General features: G+C 41.6%; 1 protein-coding gene across 4 annotated transcripts; it reads right to left on the reverse strand.

The window, feature by feature from the left end:
- Positions 1-1,084: 1,084 nt before the first annotated feature.
- NPTN (neuroplastin) lies at positions 1,085-27,463 on the reverse strand. Of its 4 annotated transcripts, none has more exons than XR_014493542.1 (10): positions 26,964-27,463; positions 21,198-21,545; positions 16,452-16,620; positions 15,038-15,132; positions 14,041-14,174; positions 12,772-13,045; positions 4,282-4,406; positions 3,613-3,634; positions 2,700-2,773; positions 1,085-2,095 (listed from the first exon to the last, which is right to left on the reverse strand). XR_014493542.1 is itself a non-coding variant. In XM_083371444.1 (9 exons), the coding sequence occupies exons 1-8, from the start codon at positions 27,055-27,057 to the stop codon at positions 2,713-2,715; spliced, it is 1,197 nt and encodes a 398-aa protein (XP_083227570.1). In that variant the 5' UTR covers positions 27,058-27,318; the 3' UTR covers positions 1,085-2,095; positions 2,700-2,712. The 4 variants fall into 4 exon arrangements, 2 of the variants coding, with proteins under 2 accessions (XP_083227570.1, XP_083227571.1); XR_014493543.1 differs by lacking the exon at positions 26,964-27,463 and adding an exon at positions 22,205-22,456; XM_083371444.1 differs by lacking the exon at positions 4,282-4,406 and having other exon boundaries at positions 26,964-27,318.
- Between the last annotated feature and the right edge of the window lie 408 nt (positions 27,464-27,871).

Here is a 27,871-nt window from a genome sequence, read left to right on the forward strand (position 1 = left end):
GCCCGGCCCTCGTGGGGAAGAGCAGCTCTTCAAGGGGTTCTGGAAGGAAAGGAGGTGGAGGGCCTGCTTGGATCTCAGGGGGGAGGGGGTTCCACAGGGTAGGGGGCAAGTTACAAGTTCTCCTAGATGGCACCACTTAAGGGAAGGCACCAGGAGTGCCCCCACCATGTCTGACCTGGTGGGATAGATAAGTAGCCTCCAGATCCCAGAACCATATGTGATGGTGAGGTGTTACGAATAGAATAAAAATTAGAATAGAATGGAATGGAATGGAATAGAGAAAGAATAGAATAGAATAGAATAGAATAGAATAGAATAGAATAGAATAGAATAGAATAGAATAGAAAAGAAAATATGGAATGGAATGGAATAGAATAGAATAGAATAGAATAGAATAGAATAGAAAATATGGAATGGAATAGAATAGAATAGAATAGAATAGAATAGAATAGAATAGAATAGAATAGAATAGAATAGAATAGAATAGAATAATAGAATAGAATAGAATCTGGAAGGGACCTTGGAGGTCTTCTAGTCCAGCCCCCCCCCCCCCCGCTCACACAGGAGAACCTACACCAGTGATGGCGAACCTTTTAAAGACAGAGTGCCCAACCTGCAACCCGAAACCCACTTATTTATTGCAGTGCCAGGGTTGCATCAGCCTTGTGGTGCCCTCGGAGTGTGTGTGTGTGTGGCCCATTGGGTGGGCGTGGCTGTGGTGATCAGGGCAGACGGGGTGGGCATGGCAGGGGTGGGCATGGCCACCTCAATGTTGCTCGTGGGGTGGGGGGGAACGCCTGTGGGGGCCAGGCAGGGTTGGGGGAGATCCAGGGGGTCTCTGGTGGGTGGGGCAGAGGGATTTAGGCCGTGTCTCCTTGAGATCTTCCTTGCATTTGTAGACAGGGTGGAGAAGTAGATGAAACGCTACAAGGTTTTGAGAACAGCCGAGCATCCTACGTATAACCTCGAGGAACGGGACTGTCACGCAGCTGTTTGAGGAGACAGTAAAGGACAGACGATGACACGAAGCCACCTCATTTGACCACGATTCAAGAACATTCCAGTTTAAAAATGGTCCCAGAGCTAGGGTTTTATTTAGGCTTTATTTTTAAAAACAGTGGAATCCCTTTTATACATTATCTTTGCACTTCAACAATATACACACCACAAGTTTCATGCATCTACAGGTACGCCCATAATCTAAGAACCCTGTAATGTCTGTGGTTCTACAGTCATCCTAAATCAACGTGAATTGGTGTCAAAACTGAAACAAAACAGTTGCATAGAGTATCACCATGCTGTGATACTGTTTCAACATCATTAAAACAAACAAAAAGAGAGGAGAAATTATAAAATTCGGCCTGAATTGAATATACAAGACTGTGAACCCATCAGTGCAAAAAAGATGAGAAATATACATGATTTAAGGGGGGGGGAATTAAAGCCATTATAATATGTATATAAACAAAAGTGTCTCACTGTATTTCACCATCATTGTCTTCTGGGTTAGACCACATCCTGCATTCTATAATTATAGGATATCTCAATTCTTTCTCTACAGATTGAGCCCTTAGGACAAATGTGTTTACACTATTCCTCCTACATACTGGACATAATTCTCTCAGACATACAATATAAGGAATGAATTCAGCAGCTTAAAAATCAAATACTCACTGTAGTTTGGTTTCCCCACTCTCCAAATATAAATATATACTGTATATATTTTAGGTTTTGCTGTACTTTACAAAAGGTTTTCACTAGATGTCAGCAGGTGCATTTCAGCGCTCATTTTTAACGGCTACGTTAAGTGAAAAAAAAAAATTTGCTGCATGCATGATTGGACTTCTTACTTGTAATACTTAAGTGTTCTCAAAGGAAAAAAAAAGCAACATTCCCACAGCATATCAAGCCCAGAATAGTTTTACATCTTCTATTCTGAAGCATTAGTAAAAGTATCGGCTAAATAAGGCATGCTTGAGACGGTCACCGTTGCTCACTTCAAAGAAAAGCATCAGAGAAAAATGGAGCTTGTAAATCCACCTTCGGAATTCAGTCTAGCAAGTGGCGTTTCTGTCGGTCTCTCAAACGTAAAGCTCTGGGAAAAAAAACCCCAAACAATTAGCCATTACTGAAATGCCTAATTTCAATAAGCTAGAACAAAACTGTAGGGCTACACACTTTCTCAGAGATAAGCAAAAGTGAGTACTAGGGGGCTTGCTTCTAAACACAAATATAGAGATGGCAGAATATAAAAACTTTTTGTTACAAGTTGTTTATTGCCAGGAAAGCTGTGTACGTGTTTATAAAAACCATAAAAACTGGGTTTTCTTTGTTGAAATGAAAACAGGTAGAATCATTGTGCTGTTTTGTTTTTTTTTTAAAAAAGGCTCACCAATTTTTTTTAAAGAGCCACACCACAGTGGATCATTATAATCCTGCATAAACGTGGCCCATCTGTGTGTGATGAGGGTCCGATTTCTATTGTCCTACTAGCCAAAAATGTATTTAAAAAATATTCAGGAGTAGGGCTGGCTCTGTTCAGTGTTAGTGCAGCTTAACCTGCAAATAATTTCTTATACACAGATGACTCAGTCTTATGCAATTATGTTTAGCCCCTTTGCATTTTCAAAAACCCAAATAGATAAGTAAATCAATAAATATGAAAACACGGTTTTGAGGAACATTTTATACAAACTTACATAAGCACTGCTTTTAATTTGTATTTCTCTGACGTAGATTTTTATCTTTATGGTTGTTTGTGGAATTAGTTTTCCTACAAAAACAAAATGACATCCAAATTTAAGTTGAGAAAAAAACTGAAGTTATGAACAAAAAATATTTACCATGTGATAAGATGAAGGGAAGGGAAGGGGGCCGTGTTTTTGAATCTCAGCAATTTTAAGATGGGGAATTCTGGGAGTTAAACCCATATATCTTCAAGTTGCTGAGGGTGAGAAGCACTGATATAAACCATTGTAAAAATCTTGCAGACAAAACAGAGATGACTTTCCAGAACAATCATTTTAGTGGCAGCTGAATGCATTATTTACATTCACTTGTGTACAATGCACTGGTTTCTATTTATTATACTGTTTGTTATACTGTTATTTTTAAAAGTACCTCTCTCTCTGGGGAAGGATGCGTTCTATGTAATTTTTCTTTCCCCAAATAACTCTGTTCAAGATAGCAATTCCACTAACATCACCACTTCTATTACTCCTCCCTTTTCTGATAGTTAATTCAATAAACTTAAACTTAATTGCATGCAAAAATATCTCGACCGATCTACAATGAGATTTAAAAGGCCAGAGTAAACAAACAAACAACAACAACAAAAATCCACATGACAGGTTCTTGATTGTCACACCCCTTCTGGGAGTTGAAGTCCACGTATCTTAAAATTGCTAAGATTGAGAAGCACTGCTTTGGATGACACCAGGGACTTTTCTCTGCAACATGGAAGTGTTCACTATATGCTAACTCTTGAAAGAACCACCCTTCATTGCCTTGAAATATTTTGCTTTACATTCATATGTATACTTGTCTGAAAGATGGAGCATTTAGAGCACAAAATGGTCTGAGATAGGAAGATCAGGTCCATGAAATACTTACATTGGGCCAGCTGGTTCATCATCTGCAAGAGGATGGTTTGTGATCCAATGAAGGAAAGAGAGAAAGAAAAAAGGCTCTTAGGTTCTGTGATAAACTTTGGAGGGATAGTACAAAATATTGTCTACCAATAGCTTTATCTAAAGGCCATTCCATTTGAAATTGCAAAGATTTCATGAAGGGATATTTTTTCCCCCTGGATTTGAGTTTAGATGACAAAGTAGGCTGTTCAAAATCATTTCAGTCAACTCTTTTTGAATGCTTATCATGAAAAACTGCAACTGTTAAGTGGACAGATTCTTGCAAATGTGGATATGCTCATCTTATCCCCAAATTCCAGTGGTTCAATCTTACAAGAGAGATGAGAAGACAAACCAACATTTCAGTTGTAAAATCCTGCTGTTTGTTTCTAAAATCAATGCTTTCCCCCCCCATCTTAGCTCTCCCCAGAAACGCTTGCTACATGATTTTCATGTGTATCCTGTCTCTTTTTCCAAAGTCATCTTTCAGACATTTTGCTCGAAGTTCTGAATAAAATATTTCAGAAGGTGGTAGATATAATTTTGACTGACACAAAACAGCCCCTCCAAAAGCAGCAAGCTTTTTGTTGTGATTACATACACAAATGATATTACCCAGCTAATACACATCACAGACACTTCAGCTTGTTACCTGGGAGGGCCAGAAATTTGTCCCTTTATAATTTTAGAAGATTAGGAAAAAAATAATAATCATCAGCGTGTCCCTTTTCATGTAGTCTTCTTTATGATCAACTTGACTTTTCGATTGTACTTTACCTTACACGGAGTAAAGAAGAGAGGCACATTTTAAGCAATAAAAAACCGAATCCATAACATGTGCTGTAGAACACCTTCAGCTGGCAACCTGTTCTGCATTACATCACTATTTTATTTATTGATAGTTGGCAAGCTAAAAAAAAAAGTTTTCTTGTAAAAAGTTTTCTTATGGTTTGGATACAAACTCAGCAGGATTCCACAAGGGGACTTAAGGCACACAAAGCATTTATGGAAACTACAGTCTTTAACAGTGTAAGCAACTGCATGAGCACACACTAGGAGTAATGTTGGTCCAAGCTGAACATTACTCCATCAGTACCTTTGAGGCAACGGAGCGGCTAAGCCACTGCCAGCACAGTTACCAGAACGTAAAAAAAGGAAGAACGAAAAAAAAAAAAAAGAGCTAACCACAAACTTAACAGCTGGACAGTCAAAATAACACACCAGTGTCCACAGAAGTCTGCTACTCACAGCAAACTATCAGAACAAGGTACAGAGAACTAGGACTAGTAAGGACAATCAGACATCAACGTGCTGTATATACAGTGGAGATATACAGAGACACATCAGGTTTGGAAACATGGAAGCACATTACGATAAAACTAAGCTTCCCCTCCGACAAACATCTTTCAAATCCCCCGAAGCTCTCAAAGGCAGCCTAAGCTAGAGACGGTTCTATTATAGAAGCTTTGCTGGTGCTGACGTTGAGGAAAAGTCTCAGTTTTCATGTCCCAGGAATTAGCAGGGTTAGTCGTGGCTTGTTCAAAACCGGCATTCTGCTCGAAACCTCGCTTCAATCACAGCAGCCCGAAACAAGGGGTTTGAAGGGGGGGAGGGGGAAGCGTTTGGCTAACGCATTCTGAGCAAAGCTCCAACTTATGCCACCTGAGATAGACCGGTCCTCAAACACGGAGGTGGAACAAGAATGAGCTTACAAATGGAACAAAACTGGGCTTGGATTTTTACATGAGGAAGCAAGATGGATGCTCTAACATGAATGCATTAAGTGGCAGAGCTCGGGGAGGTACGGTCGACATGCAACTCTGTCGTGGACTGCCAAGATGGCCATTTCTCCTTTCTATGCCCAGTCAAGTCAAGCGTGGCTGTTATAGAAAGCCTTTGTCGGTCAATTAGCTCCTGGGTCAGACCCTGCGCCTTTATACCAAAAATCGATCCCACCATATACAGGATGTGACAAGACAAAAAAAAAGGACCACAACCCCTAGAGAAGTTGACCAGTAAAGGGGAGAAACAGAAGTGTAGGAAAGGAAAAGAAAAAAAAAGAATGGAACAAATAAGGGGGGGGGGAGAAATGGAGGGTTCGATAGCAAACTGAAGCCCAAATTAGTGGTGGATGGGAATGAGGAAAACTAAGGAAAAGTGTTAACGTCATGAACTGTGCATCGTATAAGACTGAAGCGGAGAAGAAACAAACTCCAAAGCATGCAAGCTCTCACTTACCACCATTTTTAAAGGAATGATGCAATTGAAAGGGGGAAAAAAAGAAGTCATAGTAACTGACAAATAACAGTATTACTCAGCACTCAGTTCTAGTAATTCTCTAGTTCGCTAGCATTGGAGCCGGAGGTCAATTAAGGGAGGGCCCTGGGCTCCGCCTGGCTACAGTGTTCAGACTACAGTTGCCTCTTGCGTTCCACTGAGGTCATCAAGTTAAGACTCCCAACTTCTCGTTGTTTTTTTTACACGTTGGCGCTAGGGCACAAAAAATTAGCCCGCCACCAAAAACGCAGACCCTCTGAAGGGTACAGGCATGTAGAAAAAAGCACGGCCTCTTTGAAGCCTTCCAAGCAGCCCTCTCAGTTTTGCTTTTTAAAATTGCAAGCTGAATTTTACAAAGGCATCCCCTTCCAAAATTGGCAAGCATAAATCCTACGCGCTCTATGTAAAAATAGGGGACGTTTGCTTTTTTTATTATTTTTCTGAAATGAGGTTTAGGAACATTGTTTAGGGGCAGAGGAAGGCGGAAGAGGTTTAAGAACAGGCTAATCAGCAAGTCGATTGTTTTGTTTTTTCCTCTCTGCCAAAGCAAAACAAGAATGGCTTATAAAGTGGGCATCTGTGATCGGGAGTCGGCAGGGGAGAAGCACCTTCGTCTTCTTCCTTAGCACAGAGGAAGGCAGCACACGTGTACGGATGTTCTCAGAGACCTGGGTTTGGAAATCTCCCCCACACCTCGCTACAATCTAGATCTAGGTCTCTCCTCTCTGACCTGTCACAACCTGACAAGGAAAGAGCAAAATAAAAATTGGAAACAAGGGGAAAGTGAAGGCAGGAGCCTCTTTCTTCCACTGGCAACTTGATCCCGATGAAAGAGTTAAGGGAGGAAAGAGAAGGAAACAAATGCCGCCCCCCACTTTTCCTCCCCCCCAACCAGGATTAGCACAAGGAATAGAGGCCACGCATTGCATGCATTTGCTAAGGAGCAATCAGTGGATCTTCTTGCAGAGGTCCATAAATCGATGCGAACTAGCATCCCCACTAGTACAGGCAGTGCTGGTTTAGTGGCTGCCTCGTTTAGCAACTCTTCAGTGTTATGACAGTGATGAAAAAGTAATTTTAGGACCAATTTTTATTTATGACCTTTGCAGGTGTACATAGCAAAAGGAAGCAGAAGTCAGATTGTAAACACAGATTGCGGTTTCTCTGAGTGAACACTGTACTTAACAACGAAGTTGCTGATCTCAAGTGTCGTCGCTAAGCAAGGACTATGTCTAAAAAAACAAATCTACAGAAGAGTATGCTATCATCTGAAGTTGGATACGATTGTTTAAAGGGAGGAACACCCAACAGATAGGTATTTCAGAGAAAACTATTGTAAAAGCCAAGAAAATTTGAAACGATTATGATTAACCTTTCAACAGCCCCAAATGCCCAGAACAATAAACATACTTTAAAAAAAACTTGGGGAGGCATTTCCCATAAAGAACCCAATTATATGCTACAATGCACATACCTGCAACATGTTAAAACCTTTACAGAAACCTGCCTGTGGGGGCAGTGGAGACATTACTGATATTTAACGATAGCAGCAAGATTTGGCTATAATCAATCCAAGTGGCTGGAAAGAGCATCTATAAAAATTGATGCCTGGGATAAAGGACAAAGCTACTCATTAACCCTGGCTTTTTGTACGTTCTGCAGACAAGAAAACCTCAGTTGTAAGCAACAATTCCTTTGCTTTCAGGCAAGCAAAGCACACTTCTTGCTAAGGAGGTTAGATGAGTGTGGAATTGACAAGGAAGGAAGGAAAAGAGGAATGTTTAAATTGCTTTCTTCACATTATTATTTATAACCAGGGTCAAGCCAAGAAAATCAGTATTAGAACAAAGTGCAGTAAAAATGGGGCAGCTGCCCTGCCAAGGAAAGAAAAATCATGCATTCTTTATTTTATTCCAAACTGCAAAACAATTCAAACAGGAAAATGACATGGTACCGTACCTTAAGCTAAAATTAGCTCAGAGGAGCTGGAAGTAAACCAGCTGAAAGTTTTTACTTCTTACTTCAAGACGCACATCTTCTAGAAAAGTATGTGTTTGTTGATTTATCACTAATCCAATAGAAAGATTTCCCCACCTCCAAGGAAGCCATCATACACTAGACTTGATATAATGAAATAATAATTGTTTTGAATGAAGACGGGAGCAGGGCCACTCAAGTAACCGCTTGAGTGTAACACGAAAACACGTCTCTGTTTGTGTAACAAAAGCTACGGCCCCAATGAGTTATTGAAAACTATCACAAAGACCTCCTCTGCAATGATTGCAGAAATTCATTTCTGCTTTTTTTAAACTCCAGCACAACATAGCAAAGGTGCCCACTGCGCATGTGGCATATACATCAAAATTTGCAGGATATGTCTCTCTCTGAATCAATGGCTGTTGATTTGAACATAAAATAGTAAAGAAGGCGGGTTCTCAGCACAGCTCCAAGGAACGCCGAAGGACGTTGGAAAGTCAAGGTTAAAAGTGATCCGCTGTATTCATGTAGGGAACACCAACTACGCTGAGAATACCCAGGTAATAAAAGGATGTCTCAGATATATCTGGACCAATTTGGTCTGCCGTGGCATTGGGAGTACAAAAGGAATCCGGTGATGCTAGCCTGATTCACACAACCATCAGAACTGAGTTAAATCGAAGAACACTCTCCACACACAGCATGCAACTGTCTCACCAAGAGAAAAGAAGGCACAAATATGTCAACAATGAAGTCAAACCTTCCTTTTGAATACAGCAACCTTATATTTTTATGCTGATGAGGTGCCTTTGGACAGCTGCCTTGAGCTCAAAATAGAGTTACAGTCAAGCCCTGGCCATTTCTATAGGGAAATTATGATATATTTGTTTTCCAGCAGGTTAGCTGGGAATTTCTGAGGATGCAGAAGCTCGCAGGGAAGACATAGGTGCAATAAATTGATTAAACCAAGAGACTAACCTCACACCCTTGGAATCACTAATACGTCACTAAATTATCTGTTTAATTGCACTTTCAAATACAGGTAGTCCTCGACTTAGGATCACAACTGAGCCCAAAATTTCTGTGGCTAAGTAAAACATTTGTTAAGTGAGTTTGCCCCATTTTACGACCTTCCTGGCCACAGCTGTTAAGTGAATCACTGCAGCGGCTAAATGGGTGAAACAGTTGTTAAATGAATCTGGCTTCCCCACTGACTTTGCTTGTCAAAAGGTCACAAAAGGGGATCACACTGCGACCGTCATAAATACGAGTCAGTGACCAGGTGCTTGAATTCTGATCACGTGAACACGGGGGATGCTGCAACCATCGCAAGTACGGAAACAGGTCATAAGTCACTTTTTCCAACGCAGTTGTAACCTTGAACGGTCACTAAACGGGCTTTTGATAAGTCGAGGACTAGCTGTAGGTGCCGCCTAGCTTTCCTATTCTTGCTTTTGGTGCTCAAAATGGGATCCTACGGGCAATGAAGAGGGCAGGCCTGGGCCTGATATCAGTTGCTCACTGTGACAAAACAAAAGACTGAGCTATGCGTAACTGTACATTCACGAATAATTTCTGTTAATCATGTGTGCCCACATCCGTGCAGGAGGTGCCCAGTTCAGATATCCTCCGCTGCAGCTGGCAGACAGAAAGGAGAAAAATTATCAGGTGTCGTCCTGTCAATCAAGCTTCTCTGAATTAAAATTACTTATCAATTTAAGACAACACAAAGTTGTGCATATTTGCCTCGGATTCTTTGTTCTGTGTTCACCTGCTAGTTGGAATTTGCTTTCCACAAGGGACTCAAACCCCCTAAGGACGGTTTGTGGCCCTAAACGTGAAGCACACCCACTGATCAGGCAGGAAGGCCTTTAGGCTTTAAGCCCTCCTTCAGCATTTTATGGCCGGGAGTACTGACCCAGCGGCTTCTTCAGAGTGGTAGTATATTCTGTGTGGTTTCCTCCCCCCCCCCGCCCCTTCTCCAACAGGAAACAGCCATTCGTTCCTGAGAGACAGGAAGGCTTGAAATTTAAGTTCTTCAGAAACTCAATAAGGAATTTCCCGTAAGCTCCGATGCTTGAAAGGAAGCTTCAATTGCAAAGGCGAGGAAATGCGTCCTTAAGGGTATCCCCATTGTCCCCTGCCAGATCCCATCGTAGTCAGGAAGCAAACTCTCGAGCCATTGAGAAGCCAAAGGGATTCTCAAGAATGTGTCTACACACATTCCTGGCACATGCATCTGTCTAGAAATGGGTTCAAATGAGGAAGACCAGTCCAGCATCAGCAAATGCTTATTCAAGCAAAACAAAACAATCTCTTCAAAAGGAGACCGTGCACGACTGCTTTCATGCCAAATTTAAAGCTGGCGCCAACCCAATTCCCTTTGCATCTTGTTAGAAGTGAAGAGCTTAGCAACCCACCCACCCACCCACCCCCACCCCACCCACTATCCTTTCTTATCAAGAAGCTGCCTGCCCAGGAAAATGCAGCAGAAACAGACAATCTTTTCTACCTCCTTTGGCTGAATGGAAAGAACTTGCATTGGTCCATGGTAGTACGCAAACGTACAAGCAAGCCATTTTCCTTGAGCCACTGTACAGCTGTCATGGTTAGCGGTTAATGCTACTGCTAGATGAACCCCAGAGAAGCAGAACAAACAATAAAATAAAAAGGGGTTTTTTTAAAAAGGGGGGAACTGTTTAAAAGATTCAACTTGTATATTTCTGGATATAGACTATATTCCAGTTGACCTGGAATATAAAATTTAAATATAAAATTAAGTATTTATATTAAATATTTTAATGTAAAAGCTAAAATTAATGCCCAAGCCAGAATAGATGCATGTGTATTTGGAAACTGGAAGAACAAAAACTGCCATTACTGTTTGTGTGTGCGTGTGTGTGTTATTGTCCTTTTTTAACTTTGTGTTTTTATTGCTTGTAAACCTAGAGTTGCTGTGAGCGAGTAGGCAGCTATATAAGTTTCCTAAATAAATTATTATATTTTATATAATAAAAATGCTAGCCCATCTCTACACAAACTTTCCAAAGCAGCTTTTCCTTTGACCTGCTCATTCGCAAAGGCTAAACATTTTGCCAAGGCAGCTGTGCAAAAACAGGGCTGTCGGATGGAATCCATTATGATACCTTGAGCATTTGTTATGGGCAGGGCCACCCTTTTAAAAAATTTTCTTATCTTAACTTAGGTGGCTGGTCCAGAATTATCACACTGTTTAGGCAGTGTTCATTTCTGTATCGTTGCAATTTAATGTGCTTTATTGTCTACACGAGGCAGTCTCCTTATCTCATGAAACACAGTTATCTTATTCAAGGTGTTAGATGGGGGTTGCCAACAATTTATTTCTAAAATAACTTCCCCATTTAAAAGGAAGATAGCATTTATTTTAAGTTCATGTTCATGGTTTTCTATTGGTTCTCATAAATTAATATTTATTAATTTCTTCATTACCAACAAAGAGAACTACACCCAGGGTGACACCCAGGGATAGGGCCTTCTCAGTGGGAGCGCCTGCCCTCTGGAACCAGCTGCCGGTGGAGCTGAGGACTGCCCCCGACCTCCGATCATTCCGCCGGGGCCTGAAGACATGGCTCTTTGAGCTTTCGGGCCCAGGCTGAGGAGAAAATTTTTAATTGGGGTTTTTAAGAGTACAGGGTCAATTTAATATTTTTTAATTTGATTTTTAACTTTTGTATGTTGGTTTTTTAATTTTTTAATTCCCTGTAAACCGCCCTGAGTCCTCAGGGAAAGGGCGGTATATAAATGTAACAAAATAAATAAATAAATAAATATTTCACACACAGACCGACAAACCCTCAATTGTGAACCATCTCTCTATGGCTTGTCATATAGACAGGTCCATCCAGGTAGCTAGCCATTAGCTAGGAGTGTTTCTACACCTTAGTCCACCTATCTGATTGCTGCTAAGATGGAGAAACACTGAGTTATAAGACAGAATAGACCACTGTCTTCCTCACAATTAATAACAGGAAAGAAACAGCCATATTGAGAAGAATGGGCTTCATGCAGTGGGGAAAGAAAATTAAGGTTAAAGCTTCACTCCCGCCAAGGTGTCTTAAGCAGAAGATTACGAGATGGTTATGGGATGCCTGTGGGGTTCAGTGAACAATTTCAAAAGGCTACCCATCTCTACCATTTAAAATGCAAGTTATGAGCAAAAGCTTTCCATTACGATGTGTTTTAGTTGCGTGAAGCATTAGATCTTTATTCATGCAAAAAGCAGGTTGCGCGTTATCTGCGATCATGAGGTCTTAAAACACGTATCAATTAGTTTGAAAAAAAATCCTCTTTCTTTTCCTCCAGAAAGACAGCATAGTATGGTCTCCCGTCAAAGCTGCATTTAGGCATGGTGAATTTAGTAACAAGCAACCTTGTCTTTAAAATGTCTCGCTCGCTAGGAAGAAGTCTGGAGGACATGACCAGGCTGAGCCCGAGGGAGGGAGGGAGGGGTCAAACGCGTCGTCAATCTCGAGTCCCTGTGTGCCCACAAGAGATCTCAGCCCACCTTGGATTCCTTCTATTCTTAATTCCCGCTAATTTCCCCTGACCGCTAGTAGTTCAGAATCTTGCAGAGATCATCAGCTCCCGATAAACCTTTATATTCGTTTGAACTGCCTGGACTTCCTGGTTTTCCCTCACTTGACAAGTCTTTTTTAAAGATGAAAATATTTTCAGTATTGTCTCTGTCAAGGCCTCTCCAATTGCGAGGACTGAGGGACAAGGATTTTCCAGCAGTCTTCAGCAGCCTGAAATTTGGTACTATGGATGGATAGCGCCCCCTTTTTAAAAGGAAGGCTCCCCAAGGAAGGACCTGGCTCCCGGTAAACATAGCAGTGTGGAAGGAACTTACCATCTGGAACCTCATCCGGGCGCTTCCTTTTCTCGTAGACCACTATGATAACCACAAGAATGATGATCTCTGCCAGAATTCCCAGGAAGGGCCAGAGAGGAGCCAAGTGGCTGCGTACACGCAGGATGGTGATTTCAGCGGCCGTGCCCACAGGGCTTGTGGCATTGCATTCATAAACACCAGGATCTTCGTTGATCTGGAGGTTCACAATACTGAGTTCGGTGTAGTTCTCTTTGTTGGTAATGAAGAAGCGACCGGAAGAGTTGTCAATACTCTGATGAGAAAAGGGTAAGCCACAGCAAAATTACCAAGCATTCCAATTATCCTGCTATGTGCCCACATCCCATCGTTTGAACAAGCTTTAACGTTCTTCATTCCAAAAGCTTGGTAAACTGGGCAATGAGGGAAGCGTGGCAAACTCAGTACCATAACCGCTCGCCTTGCTGAGGTCTTCCTGCCTTTTAGAACCTCTTTAAATTCATCTGTGGTGGGAGACGAGAAGTATATAGGTACGTCCTCGACTTACGGACAAAATTGAGCCTCTGTGGCTAAGCGAGACAGTTGAGTTTTGCCCCATTTTACAATCTTTCTTACCACCGTTAAGTGAATCACTGCAGTTGTGAAGTTAATGACATGGCTGTTAAGTGAATCTGGCTTCCCCCGTTGACTTGGCTTGTCCGGAGGTTGCAAAAGGGGATGATCCCAGGACCCTGCAACCGTCATAAATATGAGTCGGCTGCCAAGCATCTGAATTTTGAACACGTAACTATGGGGATGCTGCAAAACGGCCATAAGTCATTTTTTTTAGTATCGTCGTAACTTCGAGCAGTCACTAAACGTACTGTTGTAAGTCGAGGATTACCTGAATTTCAAATAGCCATGGAGGAAAAGTTCTGAGGGGAAAGCAAGGTTAGGTTAGGTTAGTCAGAAAAGGATGCAGGAAGTCTGAGGAAAACCATATGCAATTGGATGTTTGGATTCTTGTTTTGCATTAGGAAAGCAGAATCGCCGGCAAGAGATTTGCTGCCTAGAAGGAACATTTTTTTAGCATCTGGTGCAGGGACCGCGCCTGGTTTTGCTCTTAAGAAGTTTCCAGTTTTGATCTTCACATCTCAAGTTTAACGAATAAACAGAAAGCTTCCCCACCCCCCACCCCACCCAAAAAAACCATATGCAGAACAAGAGGGAATTATCTGTCATTAGAAGGCAACAATACTGGAATAGCTTCATTCCCTGAGCTTACCTAGTGGAGCTCGACCTTCTACTCACCACAGACATCCCGTTGACTTTTTTGTACCACGCCCAGTCTGGATGTGGGTAGCCAACAGACTTGCAATACATCAATGCCTCTTGCCCTTCGTTCTTGTTCTCACTTCGCTTATGCCCAGTAATATCGGGAGATGCTAACAGGCACAAAAAATGGGGGGGAAAGGGGGGGGGAAAGAGAGAGCGGTCTATCATTCAATCCATTTCCTCTATAGAACTGGCACAACCCTATATAATGAAATTCAAAATCGTCACCTGCTGTTCAAAACTCAAGAAAGCCCAGCGGTGGGCCTTTCGCTGGCTTAATTATATTCAGTTTTCCACTGGTTAGTTATTTAGAGCTTCCTTCCATTTTATACTGAACGATTATGTAATGGAGAGTCTGCAGAGTATTCGTGTCCAATTCTGGATTCTGTTTTTAACGTCTTGCACCTCACTGAGTAACCCCATCAGTGTCTAGAAAAGTCTGGGGGAAAGCTGTCAGATGTGGAATTAGATTGTACTGAACGGTAGAACAGCGTGGAGCAATAAACTAAAGGCTCTCATTCTTCAATGAAAGATAATTCCACACCGTCTCCTGAGCAGAAAATCCTAAACAATTTAGGACTAGGCTGGAAGACACAGCATTTATGCCTACAGGAAAACACTTCGTCTTCGAGAAAGTTGCAGCAGGGATACTTTTTTTTTATAGCAGCGTCAAAAGATCCGTTAGAACATGGCCAAGTAGCTCAGTAAGCAGAATGAAAACCTACAGAGAGAAGGCATAGTACTGATGTATCTAGAAAAGAGTTTACATTTTCTATATTTGGTTTTGGCATTTTGGAGATAAACAACTTCTCAGAAGTTCCTGAGGATGGATGAGTGCTCGTAATATGTGAAGACTGGAAGCACTAAATAAAATCAAATAAAATGTTCCACGAGGAATGGCAGAAGGAGAATTTTAGAAGCTAAGGCTTAAAGAGAGGAAGACAAAGGAAATGAATTAAAAAATTATGGGTACCTTTCACTTCTATTGTAGCATTTGCTGAGGGGGAGCCAGCAAATACAAACACACACCAGTATTCGCCTGAATCGTCAGCTCTAGGCTTTGAGATTCTGCAAAGAAAAAAAGAAACATGGATCAGAAGAGCAGAATAGGTGACAAATTAGCCAGGTTTACGAAGCCACAAATGCTCAGTTGTTTCATTTGTTGGAAAATGTCCACACCTATAAATGCAATGCTAACCACCTATATAAGGGATGTGGTGGCTCAGTGGGTTAGGACGCTGAGCTTGTTGATCAGAAGGTCGGCAGTTTGGCGGGTCGAATCCTGAGTGCCGCGTAGCAGAGTGAGCGCCTGTTACTCGTCCCAGCTTCTGCCAACCTAGCAGTTTGAAAGCACGTAAAAATGCAAGTAGAAAAATAGGGACCGCTACGGTGGGAAGGTAACAGCGTTCCGTGCGCCTTTGGCGTCTAGTCATGCCGGCCACATGACCACGGAGACGTCCTCGGACAAGCGCTGGCTCTTCGGATTTGAAACAGAGATGAGCACCGGCCCCTAGAGTCGGAAACGACTAGCACGCATGTGAGGGGGAACCTTTACCTTTACCTTTAACCACCTATATAAGAAATCCTGAAAAGAGCACTTTCCCCAATAGTCTAAAGAGCCAATGGGGATTCTAAATAGGGCCTTCCCTCTTTAAAACTGAAGTTCTGAACTATTTAAAACTATGTTTTTTCTTTTAAAAAAAGCTGTGTTAAAACAATCAAATTATCACATATACTTTAAAGAGGACAATTAACTAGTGGGACAGAAGTTGCCACCAGAAATCGTGGGCGCTCCATCACTGGAGAGTTTTAAGAAGAGGCTGGACAGTCGCTTGTCTGAGATGGTATAGGTTCTCCTGCTTGAGCAGGGGGCTGGACTAGAAGACCTCCAAGGTCCCTTCCAGCTCTCTTCTGTTCTAAAGTGAGTATATCACTTTTTGCAACCTTCTGACGAGCAGAGTCCATGGGGAAGCCCAGATTCACATTAACAACCATGCTAAGCTATCTACTGCAGTGATTCACTTAACAACTGTGGCACAAAAGGTTGTAAAACGGGGCAAAAAAACTCACTTGACAACTGTCTCACTTAAAAACAGAAATGTTGGGCTCAATTGTGGCTGTAAGTCGAGGACTACCTGCATTCTGCTGGTTAATAGACAAAGAAACAAAACAACGCATGGCACCAAGCCCACCTCTTGACCAACGGTATTCATAAAGTTTTGGATATTATTCCTTCGTGCCATCCTACAGAAGACTTGAGGACTGGACATGCACAGTAGCTAAATCTCCTTAGCTAAAGGTGCTTGTTTCGATCATTAAGAGCTGTTCAGCTACCAACAGGTCCTTCGGCCACTTCAGCAGAGATGAAAATTACTTTTCAGACTTACCTGTACTCTGTTGTGTTTGAATTCTTTATGGTACTTGGCATCTCTTCTCCATTTTTTACCCAATAGCTGTGAACGAGGGGGTTGGGACTAGTTGTGAGGTTGCACTGTAGGAGGATAGGAATTGTAGAGGAAGTAATGGTCACCTCATTACTGGAATTGATCCTGGGCTCTAGAGGAAAGTGACACATTAAAAGAGCTGTCAGTTTTCACCCGACTCAAATGTCCTACCTGGCACAATGAAAAGGCAGAGCAATTGGGAGAGGAAAAGAACTAGACATAGAAAACAACTTTATTTTATTTTATTTATTTATTTGTTATTGGGACTTACATGCCGCCCTATCTCCCAAAGGACTCAGGGTGGCTAACAACAATAAAACACAATAATACAAATGTTAAAAAAAAAAGATTAAACTAACAAGCCCCAGTGATAAAATATTAAAAACATTTTTAAAAAAAACCCTAGCTCAGATGGCATACAATGAACAGCTGACCAGCAGAGAGGGAAAACAAACAAACAAGGACTAGTCTACTGATACAAAAGGAGAAAGAAAGAAAGAAAGAAAGAAAGAAAGAAAGAAAGAAAGAAAGAAAGAAAGAAAGAAAGAAAGAAAGAAAGAAAGAAGGAATATATTTTGGTATTCTTTTGTTTTTAGCCTAAGGGGAAATTAAAAATAAATAGCACAAGAACATATATAGCAAGCATTCAGTCTAATCCATTTTAAAACTAAAATCTTTGGGTGCTTTCACATATCGTTCTAGGTTGAAGGATCTCGCTGCAAGAGAAACACATCTAACAGAACATAATATGCAATTTTTTTTGCCCTCAAACTGGTGTTAGCAGGCCAGTCTTCTAATGAAGCGAGCAAAGACGTTCGTGCCACACCCTTCAGTGTCTCAACAATGGAAGACAATTTCACATCGCCAATTGCATAATGCGGATTTTAAGCTATAATGAAACAGATAAGAAAACAAAAGTTTATTTGGCTAGCACCCCAAAGTAGAGCTGGCACCAGTTTGGAATCAGCAGCAACCATGGACGTTTTGCAGCAAATCTACTCTTCCCGTTTTCTATGGTACAGAGGACGACCTATGTAAGATGATTACTGAGGAACACCCTACCCCCTCCTCCCCTTTCTCAGAGTTTGCCTTGCCCCACAGCATTAACTTCTTAGAGCCCTGTTGTGTTCCTTCGGATCCCTTTTCTACCAACCCTTTTACCTAAAAAAAACAAAAGAGAGAGAGAGAAGAAGTTGAAACCTTTCCCCCAATTAACGTAAGGATTTTCCTGTGATCAGACTGCATAAAGTATTTGAAAGAGGAACTGCACAGAGAGGAAAAGCACACAATTTACAGGTTCAAATCCTGAGAGTAGTAAGGTCTTCTGCAAGGGTTGGGCAGAGGTTCCCGGCTTTTCACTTGGGCTTACATGCACAGCCACTTTGCCTTACTAGGTAGGTAGACAGTGGTCACGTTCCCAATGTATTGCTATTCCTTGCCCTCCAACTAAGGAATGTGCCTTGTCCTGACAACAGTCCCACACGAATCCCTCTGAGGCAAGAACATTTCACTGTGCAGGTCAAAACGCACCTATGTATATAAGGCTATGCCGTCTTTTATCCTCCCTTTATATTTACGCTGTGTTTTATACTTTAGACCTTTGGAATCCTTCCAATCCAACAGTATAATCTTTGTTCTGCAATTACATGTGTTCAGGCACAGACTGCAGGATTAAACCAAGTACTGGTAGAGCAAAAATATCTGAACATCCTTTTTTTAAAAAAAAAAAAAAAAAGACCCATTGCTAAGCATTTATTCCATGCCGGTGTCTCAGATGATGTAGTACAAAGCCATACCACCCGATTTTAAAATAATTGCGTAAAGAAATAGTGCAAGAATTTGAAAAGGCTTGTCATGATTCGCTTCTGGCACAGAATGCTTTGCAAACACATTTGATTTTATGGGTGGTCCTGACACATATTATTTTCAGGAAGAGAAAAGAGTGGCGGGATAAACATGCTGGTTACTGTAATAGAGAACAGGAGAAATTTAGACACGTCTTGTTAGTAGCATATGACTGTACTAGCTACCTGTATGACTAAATCCATGAAAATCTTTATCTACTAATACTCTAAAACGAGAAGTATGCCAGTGACCTCCACAAATATAAGCTATATTCAGATTTAGCATGGCTTTATTCTAGACTGAAAAATCAGCAAGTTTGATTAAATCATAGAATGTTCAGCTGCAGCTCTCCAATTAGTCCACAAAAGGGAAACCTAATTTTCAAGTTGCCCATGTGGAACACTTAATACTGCGTTCATGCCTTTGCTCTCGCTGCAGCCTGAAGACTAGGAAATCTCACACTCAGTGGAAAACATTACTAGCCAGAGTTCCTCCCAAATTTATTTGGAAAGTTCCATTACTTTACCATTGATGAGTTAAAACATTTCCTCATAAACCCACCATACAGATGAAACAAAATTAAATGAGTGCGCAAGAGGCACCTGATGAAAAGCGATATGGCAATATGAAATGCTGCACTAATAATATTTGTCAAGAACACAAACAACTCCACCCAACATAGAAATTTATAAATCAGCCTTGCATTCTCTAATCTGATGCCAAAAGCTATGCTGGTTAGAAATTCTGAGGATTATAATCCAAATATATTTGAAGGGCATCAGACTGGGTAAGACTGATATTATCTTTTCCTACCAGTTGTTAAACTAAAGAGTTAGAAAAAAGGCAAAAGGAAGTAAAAATGGGAAAATACTACGTAAGACTTTGGAAGCAGAGAGAATCTCCTAGAAATGGGTAATACAAGCAGTTGTATTTTCAAGAATTCTGGGTTTCAAAAGTTTATTCTGCTATATTATAAAAAAAATGCTTTCAGAATACTAGTTTTTAGATTGCATGCCGTTTAATGCACTTTAGCGAAATGGCAATATAAAGCTGATAGTAAGACAAGCATGCAACCACTACTGGAAAATCAAACTGACCATCCAGTATTTCTCTTAGTTGTTAAAAAAAAATGCATCATAATGCTAGTGTATAATGTACATGTCAGCATAATGCATAACTGATTCTTGCTTTTTATAAAATAATCCTCTGCTGTTAGCTGTTCTTACGGCCAATTTCTAACTAGAGAAGCATTAACTCATGAAAAAAGTTTTGTATGCTTTCCCCATGGTAGTCATATACCACAGGAAGTTCTTTAAGTCTTTTATAATAGGAGCTTGTATGCTGTGTAAACAAAGTAACACAGGCTTGCTTTCTATATCCTAATAAATGTATACTTTGTACTGTTCTGTTTACACAGAAAACATTTACGGTGCAGCACTATGATCAAAAATCCAGACTGCCAGATTTATTTTCACGGCATGGCCCAGGAGAAGGCTATAAGCCACAACAAATAAGGGGAAAAAAATGATTTCCAGCTTATTTCTGAATATTTCACATTCCTCATATATTGTGTGGGCAATTTTTTTCTCACACATCAGTCTGGTACACTGTAACACTTTGATATACTGTAACACTCCATTTTGATACAGATACAGTAAAAATAAAATAAATAAATAAATTGGACCCCTCTAGTCAAGCATTGGGGAAGCTTACAGTCCTCAGTTAAGAGGAAATAGTTTTCCTTCGATCGTTGGCCTCCCAGGTTCCAATATTTAGGATAAATTAACTATGAATCAGGAAGTAATCCATTTGCATTAGTAGATATTAATGGCCTATTCCCCCAAGAAGTTGTCCAATCTTTCCTAAAAGTGAAACTTACTGTATACCAGATATTCATTTTTATTTTAAGAATTTATATGCCACCTTTCAAAATAAAAAAAAATCCTCCTGTGACGGTATGTGTTAACTCTTTATTGCCGCTTGCTTCATAATGCAGTGCAATTCATTGGCCTGTTCTCTGTGCGATGGGGCCGTTAAAGATCCACCTCAGACATGTTAGAATGTAATCGTGGTTTCTAAGGCATTTGATATAATCAATGGCTTAATAAACAAGTCGGTTACGCGCAGTTTGGCTTTGCATGTGAGGATACATAACTGAGTGTTAAAGGAAGGGGATGAGAAAGAAAAAGGCTTTTGACTGCCTCTTTTGTACTGTAGGTAACCAGCAGCTTCAGATGCACCAAGGAAAGTACTATAAGCAGAGACTCAACATCTGGGAAGTTTCAGTATGTGTTGTATGTATAAAAAGCAACTTCTGACTAGCTTTGAAGGGAAAAATCCAACCTTTTTCGGATAATAAAAGATGCAGACAAAAGTCTATGGACTTAAAACCACGAGGAAAAGGAAGGCAATTCCACGATTTCCCAATAAATGAAATTTTTTAAAAAAGAAATTGTTAGGTTAAGAATTAACACAGAGTAGAAAAGGCACTCACGGAGAAACTAGGAGAGCATAAAGCCTACTATAAAAAGTTTTTTAAAATAAAGAAAAGAATAAAAGCAAAAGGAAACAAACATTCCAATACCATCTCGTTTTCAGAGGACCTAGAAGAGTTTCACAGATTCTCCTCAATACTTCTGATCCTAGGAAGGAGGAGACACATTAAGAAGGTGACAAAGACACACTGACACGGCACAAATGAAGAAATCAACATACCTTCCCAGCCAGCCCCCCCCCACAAAGACAATCGGTGGGTGATACTAAGGGGTCACAAGAGAGGGGGTGAGGATCACTGGGAGTGCCTCTAGAGACTACAGCACTACTGCTCTGAGGAACTGAACTCACTCTGAAGGACGCTTATAGTAGCCTGGGCTCGTATCCACGTTATGGCAGGATTTTGCCTCAAGTCATTCCTTCTGGGATCGTTGCTCGCCCTGCACTCATATGTCCCAGAGTCTTCCAAGGTAAGACGAGTGATTCTCAGCACGCTCACGCCATTCACCCCGTAGGCCGTGTTAATGGTGACACGGCGCTTTCGAGCACCGTCCCACAGCTGTTTGAAAGATTCAGCCCGGTTGACTTCAGCGTACCACCACTGGATCTCTGGGGTGGGGTGCCCAACCACGTCACAATACAGTTCAAAGGCGTCCCCTGTGAGTTTAGTCTCTGACATAGGCGACTTGACAAACCCAGCTAGAAAGGAAAGGGGCAGCAGAAATGCCATGACGGATGAACAGGGGAGGGAAAAAAAACAGATCTTATAAAGAAAGCAAATGAAATTGCAGAAACACACACACACACACACAAAAACCGAAACAAAAAGAGAGACATGCCCATCTAAAACAGTGGTTATAGTGTGAGTTCAAAAGAAGAAAAGTGAGACTGGCAAAAAGCCAGCTTTAGGGGAGACAAGGCATCAGATTTTACAGATTTATAGCTTGGGACAGAAAGAGACGGCGTCTATTTATTTTTCTCTTCGTTCCATCTAATGATAACAGCTCCAAAGGAGGAGGTAAAAACTGGGTTGACATCTTAGTCCTATCAGGAATTCCTTTTGTTTAAACTTCAATAATTCTCCTTTATTATCTCCTTTGGATTTAACATTGGGATTAGGAAAAAGCTCTCTATTATAACCAGCTCTTCACTATGCTTGTGGTTTGATCTCCTCTTATTTCAAGCCCAGAGAGTTGTATGATAAATTGTCCTAAACATCTTATAGCAGTCAACAGTTAAAGAATTCTTATGTTGCAATAGTCGCTGTATTACTATAAACATAAGCTGATTAAAAACAAATGGATCCACAAAGATGTAAAAATTAGGCAAACAATCATGCTACTGTTATAGTCACACACCAAATAATTATCACGTGCCATGTAGATCTCTATTTTCCCCAAGCATTTCCTCAGAACTGAATCAGCATTTCCAGTTCCTTTAAATTGGTATCTTTCAAGCTCTGGAACCAAAATAGTATAAGTGGGATATGTGGTTTTCATAATGACTAAGGATTCGTTTGTTCTCAATCCCATGTCCAAGTACATGTGGGCTAGCTTTGTGCCCAAGGCAAGATGAGATTATTGGTTTCTACCCTAATGCCTTCACCACTACATTTAACTGGCTCTCATTAGATCTAATTATCTAGATTACCAATTACCTAAAGTTATAAGATTACTTTTCTGTTAGTCGAACAATGCCTAACCTAGATTGCAAAATGTTTTCAAGATAACGTAGAAGGTTACCTGCTTGTTTACACACTGAGTCACCTGGAGAGTTAGAGACAGCCATTTCCCTCATACTCCAATATGCACTCAATCATGAAGTAAGCCAACTCATGTTGGAAGTCAATACAGTATAAATCAGCAAAGGAAGAACTCAGTTTTTTGCCTCCAATTTGACAAAGCACCTCAGTATGAGATCAGAAGCCATTGTTGTCACACCTTCCAGTTTCAAATTTGGTGGCAAGAAAAGTATAAAAGATCTGCTGATTTGACTCTACACTGCTGATTATTTCTTAATAACGTAGCTAATGTAAAGTTTCTGGTCTTCTAAATAATGAAGAAAGGATGGGGCATTTACGCTCTTAAAAAATTACAGTAAAACTTTGGAACTACATTTTCAATTCTAATTTGGCAAAAACTCAACTAGCACAGCTATACATATATATGCATTTCGCTGTACTATTCTATAGCTGCCACATTTTTTTTGCTTTCACAGTTCTGGAACGTACGATAAGAGTCTTCTGATAAAAAAAAGAAACTCTGCCAAACACGACTGAACAGGATGTCTGCAAAACTAGTTAGGGTAAGGCTTCTGACTACTGCTATAATCTTGACTAGTGCTATACCTACTTAATAATTTTGAATACACTGGACGTTTTGTACAATCAGCTTCGGTTGGTTTCTTCACGATTGGTGACAAATAATTTCTACAAGCAGAAAGGCGTTCTAAAAAAGCCTCTTAACAAAAAAATCCGAATCCAAACATTACATATCTTAATGTAGTTTTGTCGGCAGGTTCCGTGCAGCAAGTCACGGAATGGGCCATAATTAGAATAAATTATTAAAGGGACCAAAAGGCATGGCCTCACTAAAAGCTCTGCTGGATAATGATAATGTTGCAGAATCATAATACAGGCTTGTGCGTAAGCTATACTATCCTGCCGAGCCAAGCTCCCTTCTGTTCTGACAGGACTGCTAAAATATACATAGCCTCAATAAAAATGCAAGCAGAATCCCTCCTTTGCTTTGTGCATCCTACACCAGTTGGCAGGAAGTGGAGTTGTTCAAAATGAGTTCTGCTTGAGTGACCTTTGTATTGCCAACCTTTTCGGTTCCATCTAGGAGGCTAATCCTTTAATATGGTTTCACAGGGAAGCCAAGAGCAATATATGCATTTAGTGCTTATGAACAGGCTCAACTGAAATATAAGTCAGGTAATGAATAGAGCTTATCTTTAACCACATCGAGAAACTTCTGTGAAATGTGAACAATAAATTTACATTACTTAGCAAACCTCTTAATTTAAATGTATCTTTGCCCCAGACCACTTCAATTTGTATAGTAGCTACTAGACTCAAGACAATAGATTTTAATTTTAATAGCAATCCTCTGTAGTACAATGACCAGAATGGAGATCTTTATTCTTTTCAACATTAGCACTACCCACACTAATATTTTCAAGGTCAAATAAATGCATGGAAAGAAATCGTTGTCTCACTTTCATAAGTCAGTTATTATTCTGAAGATACCTGATCATTACCATTAGCTTTTGGAGTCTGTTTCATCCTATCAAAGCCAGTTATTGTCATATGTTACTAAAGAGTAGAAGTCTGAATATTTCTACTGTAAAGGATTTAAAACAATCCTTGTTTACACTGCCAAATTTAGGCAAACTAGACAAACCAGCTTCTTGTTTTGATCTGCCAGAAAGTTGGAATATATATCCAAAGTCTGTAAGTGATCTGTCACATAAAGCTGTTCAATGAATTTCTAGACCACGATTTTAAGACTTAACCACTTACTCTACAATTCTGTTACTAATTTTGCTTTAATTCAGATTTGGCACGATAGCACACAATATAAACAGTCCAAACTGGTTCTTTGCAAGTAATGCAGGTTTTACTCTTATTTGTAATTTGTTTTCTAGTCAACTTGACTTAAAGCAGTTCAAATTTTGATATAATTTTACAAATCGCTAAAATCACAAGAAAAAAATGAAAGCCACACACAAAACTCTCACTTCAATTTCTTGTTTAAAATTAAGAATTCAGAAATCAATGTTCTATCATTTTCAGAACTGTCTTTCTGAGAATACTGGTCATGCTGGGAAGAAAGTAAAGGAAGAAAAAAAACACCATATAATTTTGATATCAAAATAACAAATCAATTTTCTACTACAGCGTTCAATTGTGATATTGCTCCTAAGTGCCCGTCTTTTACCTCAAAAATCCTTCCTAGATCTTTTTTTGGACACGCTGAGCTTTTCTGTATTCATTTTATACTCTCTCTACTGACAATCATCACTCACTCCGATGCAAACTCATGTTTCTTACAGTTCTCTGGAGCAGAAAAGATTTTCCATGATAGACCTATCAGAAGAACTCTCTTGTGTTGTGAAGGAGCACAAGGCATACAGATGTTCTATCTGATCAAACAGAATGCACCCATTATTCAAAAAAGCAGTGACATAGACTCCTTTAGGAATCCCATTAACAACAGTAACAAATCATGCTTTTGTCTTACAAAGCAGACGTCTCTAAACATTTTCATTGTCATGTTTCTTTGCTTTATACTTAAGCTATTCTTAGGCATTCTGGGGGGAAAATACTTGGGAATGAACAGAAAGGCTGCAGAAAAGCTATAACATACTCATTAAAATGGACCAATTTCCTCCTGGTTAAACAACTGAAGGCAGAAGGATTGTCTGTCTGCCTGGAAAGGGCCATAGGAGAATACATTTTTTCTCTTGGTAGATCCTTTTTGGAGGACCTTTTGGTCCTCCACGAGCAGTACAGTTTTCTCCAAAATTTTCAGCTGACAACTATATATTTTGTGTGTTCTAGATTCTTGACCCTCTGCTCCTGATTTGTCCTTTCCTTGCTGCCACCTACCCATATTATTAAACCTCTTGTCAATTTAAATTAATTGTCTTCTCTTGATATTGCCACAGATTTTTATCTATCATTTATTGCCTCCCTTCCATCAGCTTCTAGGAACATTCTAAGCTAGATCAGCCATTTTAAGGTTAATAAGTCAGCTTTGTGGCAATGCAGAGATCTGGACCTAGCCTGCAGAGTTAACAGCCAATCTTGCACTTTTGGACCATGCTAGGAATTTGAGGGACTGCAGTTCTAACACATCTAGGACATACTGAGTTGGGAAACTGTTTTATGTATTGCCCTGTAGCAAATTTTAGCAAGTACATCTGATTTCCACATGCTTCCTGCATTTCAGGTCAAACATTTTGATCACCTCTACAGATAGTTCAAGTAATGTTGCATTTTTATATTAAAGGCATACTACATGCAGGGCAGTTATCAATCAAATTGCAGACTATTTATTTATTTATTTTAATTCCATTTATATCCCGCCCTTCTCCGAAGACTCAGGGCGGCTTATAAGCTTAGCAGTAGCCTTCATTCTATGTATATGCCTGCTTATTAGGGCTTTCACACATACCCCAAGCGGCATTATTACAAAGTCAGCTTAATTGCCCCCAACAATCTGGGTCCTCATTTTACCTACCTTGGAAGGTAAAAGCAATATACTAATATTGTTTCCTAATCCTATAGCAATAAATGCCATTGGGTTTTTGGTTATCAGGGCTTATTGCCAATGATCCAAAGAGCAGTTTCCCTAATAAAGCCAACTTATGTTAACCACAGTACTCGGCCCCTCTTCTCCATTCTTGCTTCTGTATTCCTCATCCCTTTAATCTTCTCCCAGCTAAGAAGCAATGATGCAAACAATGAACCGGAGTACCTTAAAGGCAATTTACTCTTGCATCCATTTCCAATGCCACTAGTCCCCAACCTATTTTATCCGGGCGTGTTGGCACTACAATTCCCAGAATTCTTAGCTCTTAGCTGTGCAGCCTGGAGATTCTCGCGTCTGCACATCTGGAGGGCTTGGATTAGGGCAGGCTAATGCAGACAAATGCAGACATCCGACAACAGGGCCTGCGACTCCCCATACCTGGCTACGCTTCAAGGGCATGGTTTCTCCCCTGCTCCCTGCCCAGACCCCGAGCACGTTTGCCCGTTTGACCCTTCCGTGCCTTCGGCTGCCACCGATCCACCCTCCGCAATGCCTCCGGCGGGGAAAGGGCGAGCGGGGTGGCAAAGCCGCCTTCCCTGGCTAACCTCCCCGCGGCTTTTCCTGCCGCGGCCTCCCTCCGAGTTCCCTTTCCCTTTTCCAAATTTGGGATTTCCCGGTGGTCTCCCGTCCCAGACCCAAGCCGCCAGGCGGGATTCCTCCCGCCCTCCTGGCCCCGCCCACCCCCGTCCCACCTGAGGCGCCCCGCCCTCCTCGGCCCCGCCCCCTGTCAATCGCCGCCTCAGGTCGGCTCCCGGCCCCCCTCAGGGCTTCCCCCGCCGCCGAGGCCGCCTTCCCTCACCGTTCTGCGCGCCGACCGGCGTCGGCCAGAGGCTGCCCGCCGTGGCCAGGAGGAGCGAGAGGGCCGCGGGCAGGGAGGAGGAGCCCCGCAGCATCGTCCCGGTGGCGCCGCGATGGGAGGAGGAGGAGGAGGAGGAGGAAGGGCGGGCAGGGGGCGCGGGGGCGGCCGATGGGGGAGGGGAGACGAGAGAGAGGAGGAGGAGGAGGAGGAGGAAGGAAGGAAGGAAGGAGGATGAGGCGGGCGACAGAGGCTCGGGCGCCCTTCGGCGTCGCCTTCGCCTGCTTTCTCCCTCAGCGCGGCGGAGCGGCTCCTTCTGCTGCAGCGCCGGCACTCTCGCGAGACCTGCGCTCTCACTTCTCGCGGGAGCCAGCCGACCGGAGGGGGCCGCCGAGAGCGCAGAGCGTACAAAGGCGAGGGCGAGGAGGAGGAGGAGCCAGCAAGCACCGCCCACCCGGCTCTCGCGTGGCAACGTCACGGAGAGGGCGTGGCTTTCTCCTCCTCTTTCCCCCTCCTCCTCCTCCTCTTTCTCCCGCTGTTCCGAGAAGGGACCGCCTCCCTGCGGGTTTCCCAGGCAGCGCAGGGAGGCTTTCGGGGGTTGTGAGAATGCTAGGGATGCTGTGGGACTTGCGTGCAAGCGTGCATTGGTTTAATTTTCTTTTAATTTTGTATTGCTATTTATATATGCCCTGTGAACCGCCCTGAGTCCCTTAGGGAGAAGGGCGGTATAGAAATCTCAATAAAATAAATAAATAAATAAGGTGCGAGAAGGAGGCCCTGGTTTCTTTTGGGGGCTCAGCCTGTGCTGTGAAGGGCTGAGTCGGCGTGGTTTCTCCACCGTGGTGTTGCTGGTCTTGGGAATGCGGCCACTTGCGAGTTAACCCCCGGGGACCTCTGGACAGCGGAAGCCA

This window comes from Vipera ursinii, assembly GCF_947247035.1.
Source record: "Vipera ursinii genome assembly, chromosome: 11".
Taxonomy (NCBI): Eukaryota; Metazoa; Chordata; class Lepidosauria; order Squamata; family Viperidae; genus Vipera; species Vipera ursinii.

Excerpts from the sequence above, each read along its gene's own strand:
- NPTN (XM_083371444.1), bottom strand. The coding sequence starts at position 27,057 with ATGCTGCGGGGCTCCTCCTCCCTGCCCGCGGCCCTCTCGCTCCTCCTG. Across the intron at positions 21,546-26,963 it reads GCCGGTCGGCGCGCAGAACG|CTGGGTTTGTCAAGTCGCCT; the intron begins GTGAGGGAAGGC and ends TTTCCTTTCTAG. Across the intron at positions 13,046-14,040 it reads AAGTCAACGGGATGTCTGTG|AGTATTGACAACTCTTCCGG; the intron begins GTGAGTAGAAGG and ends TTTTCTCATCAG.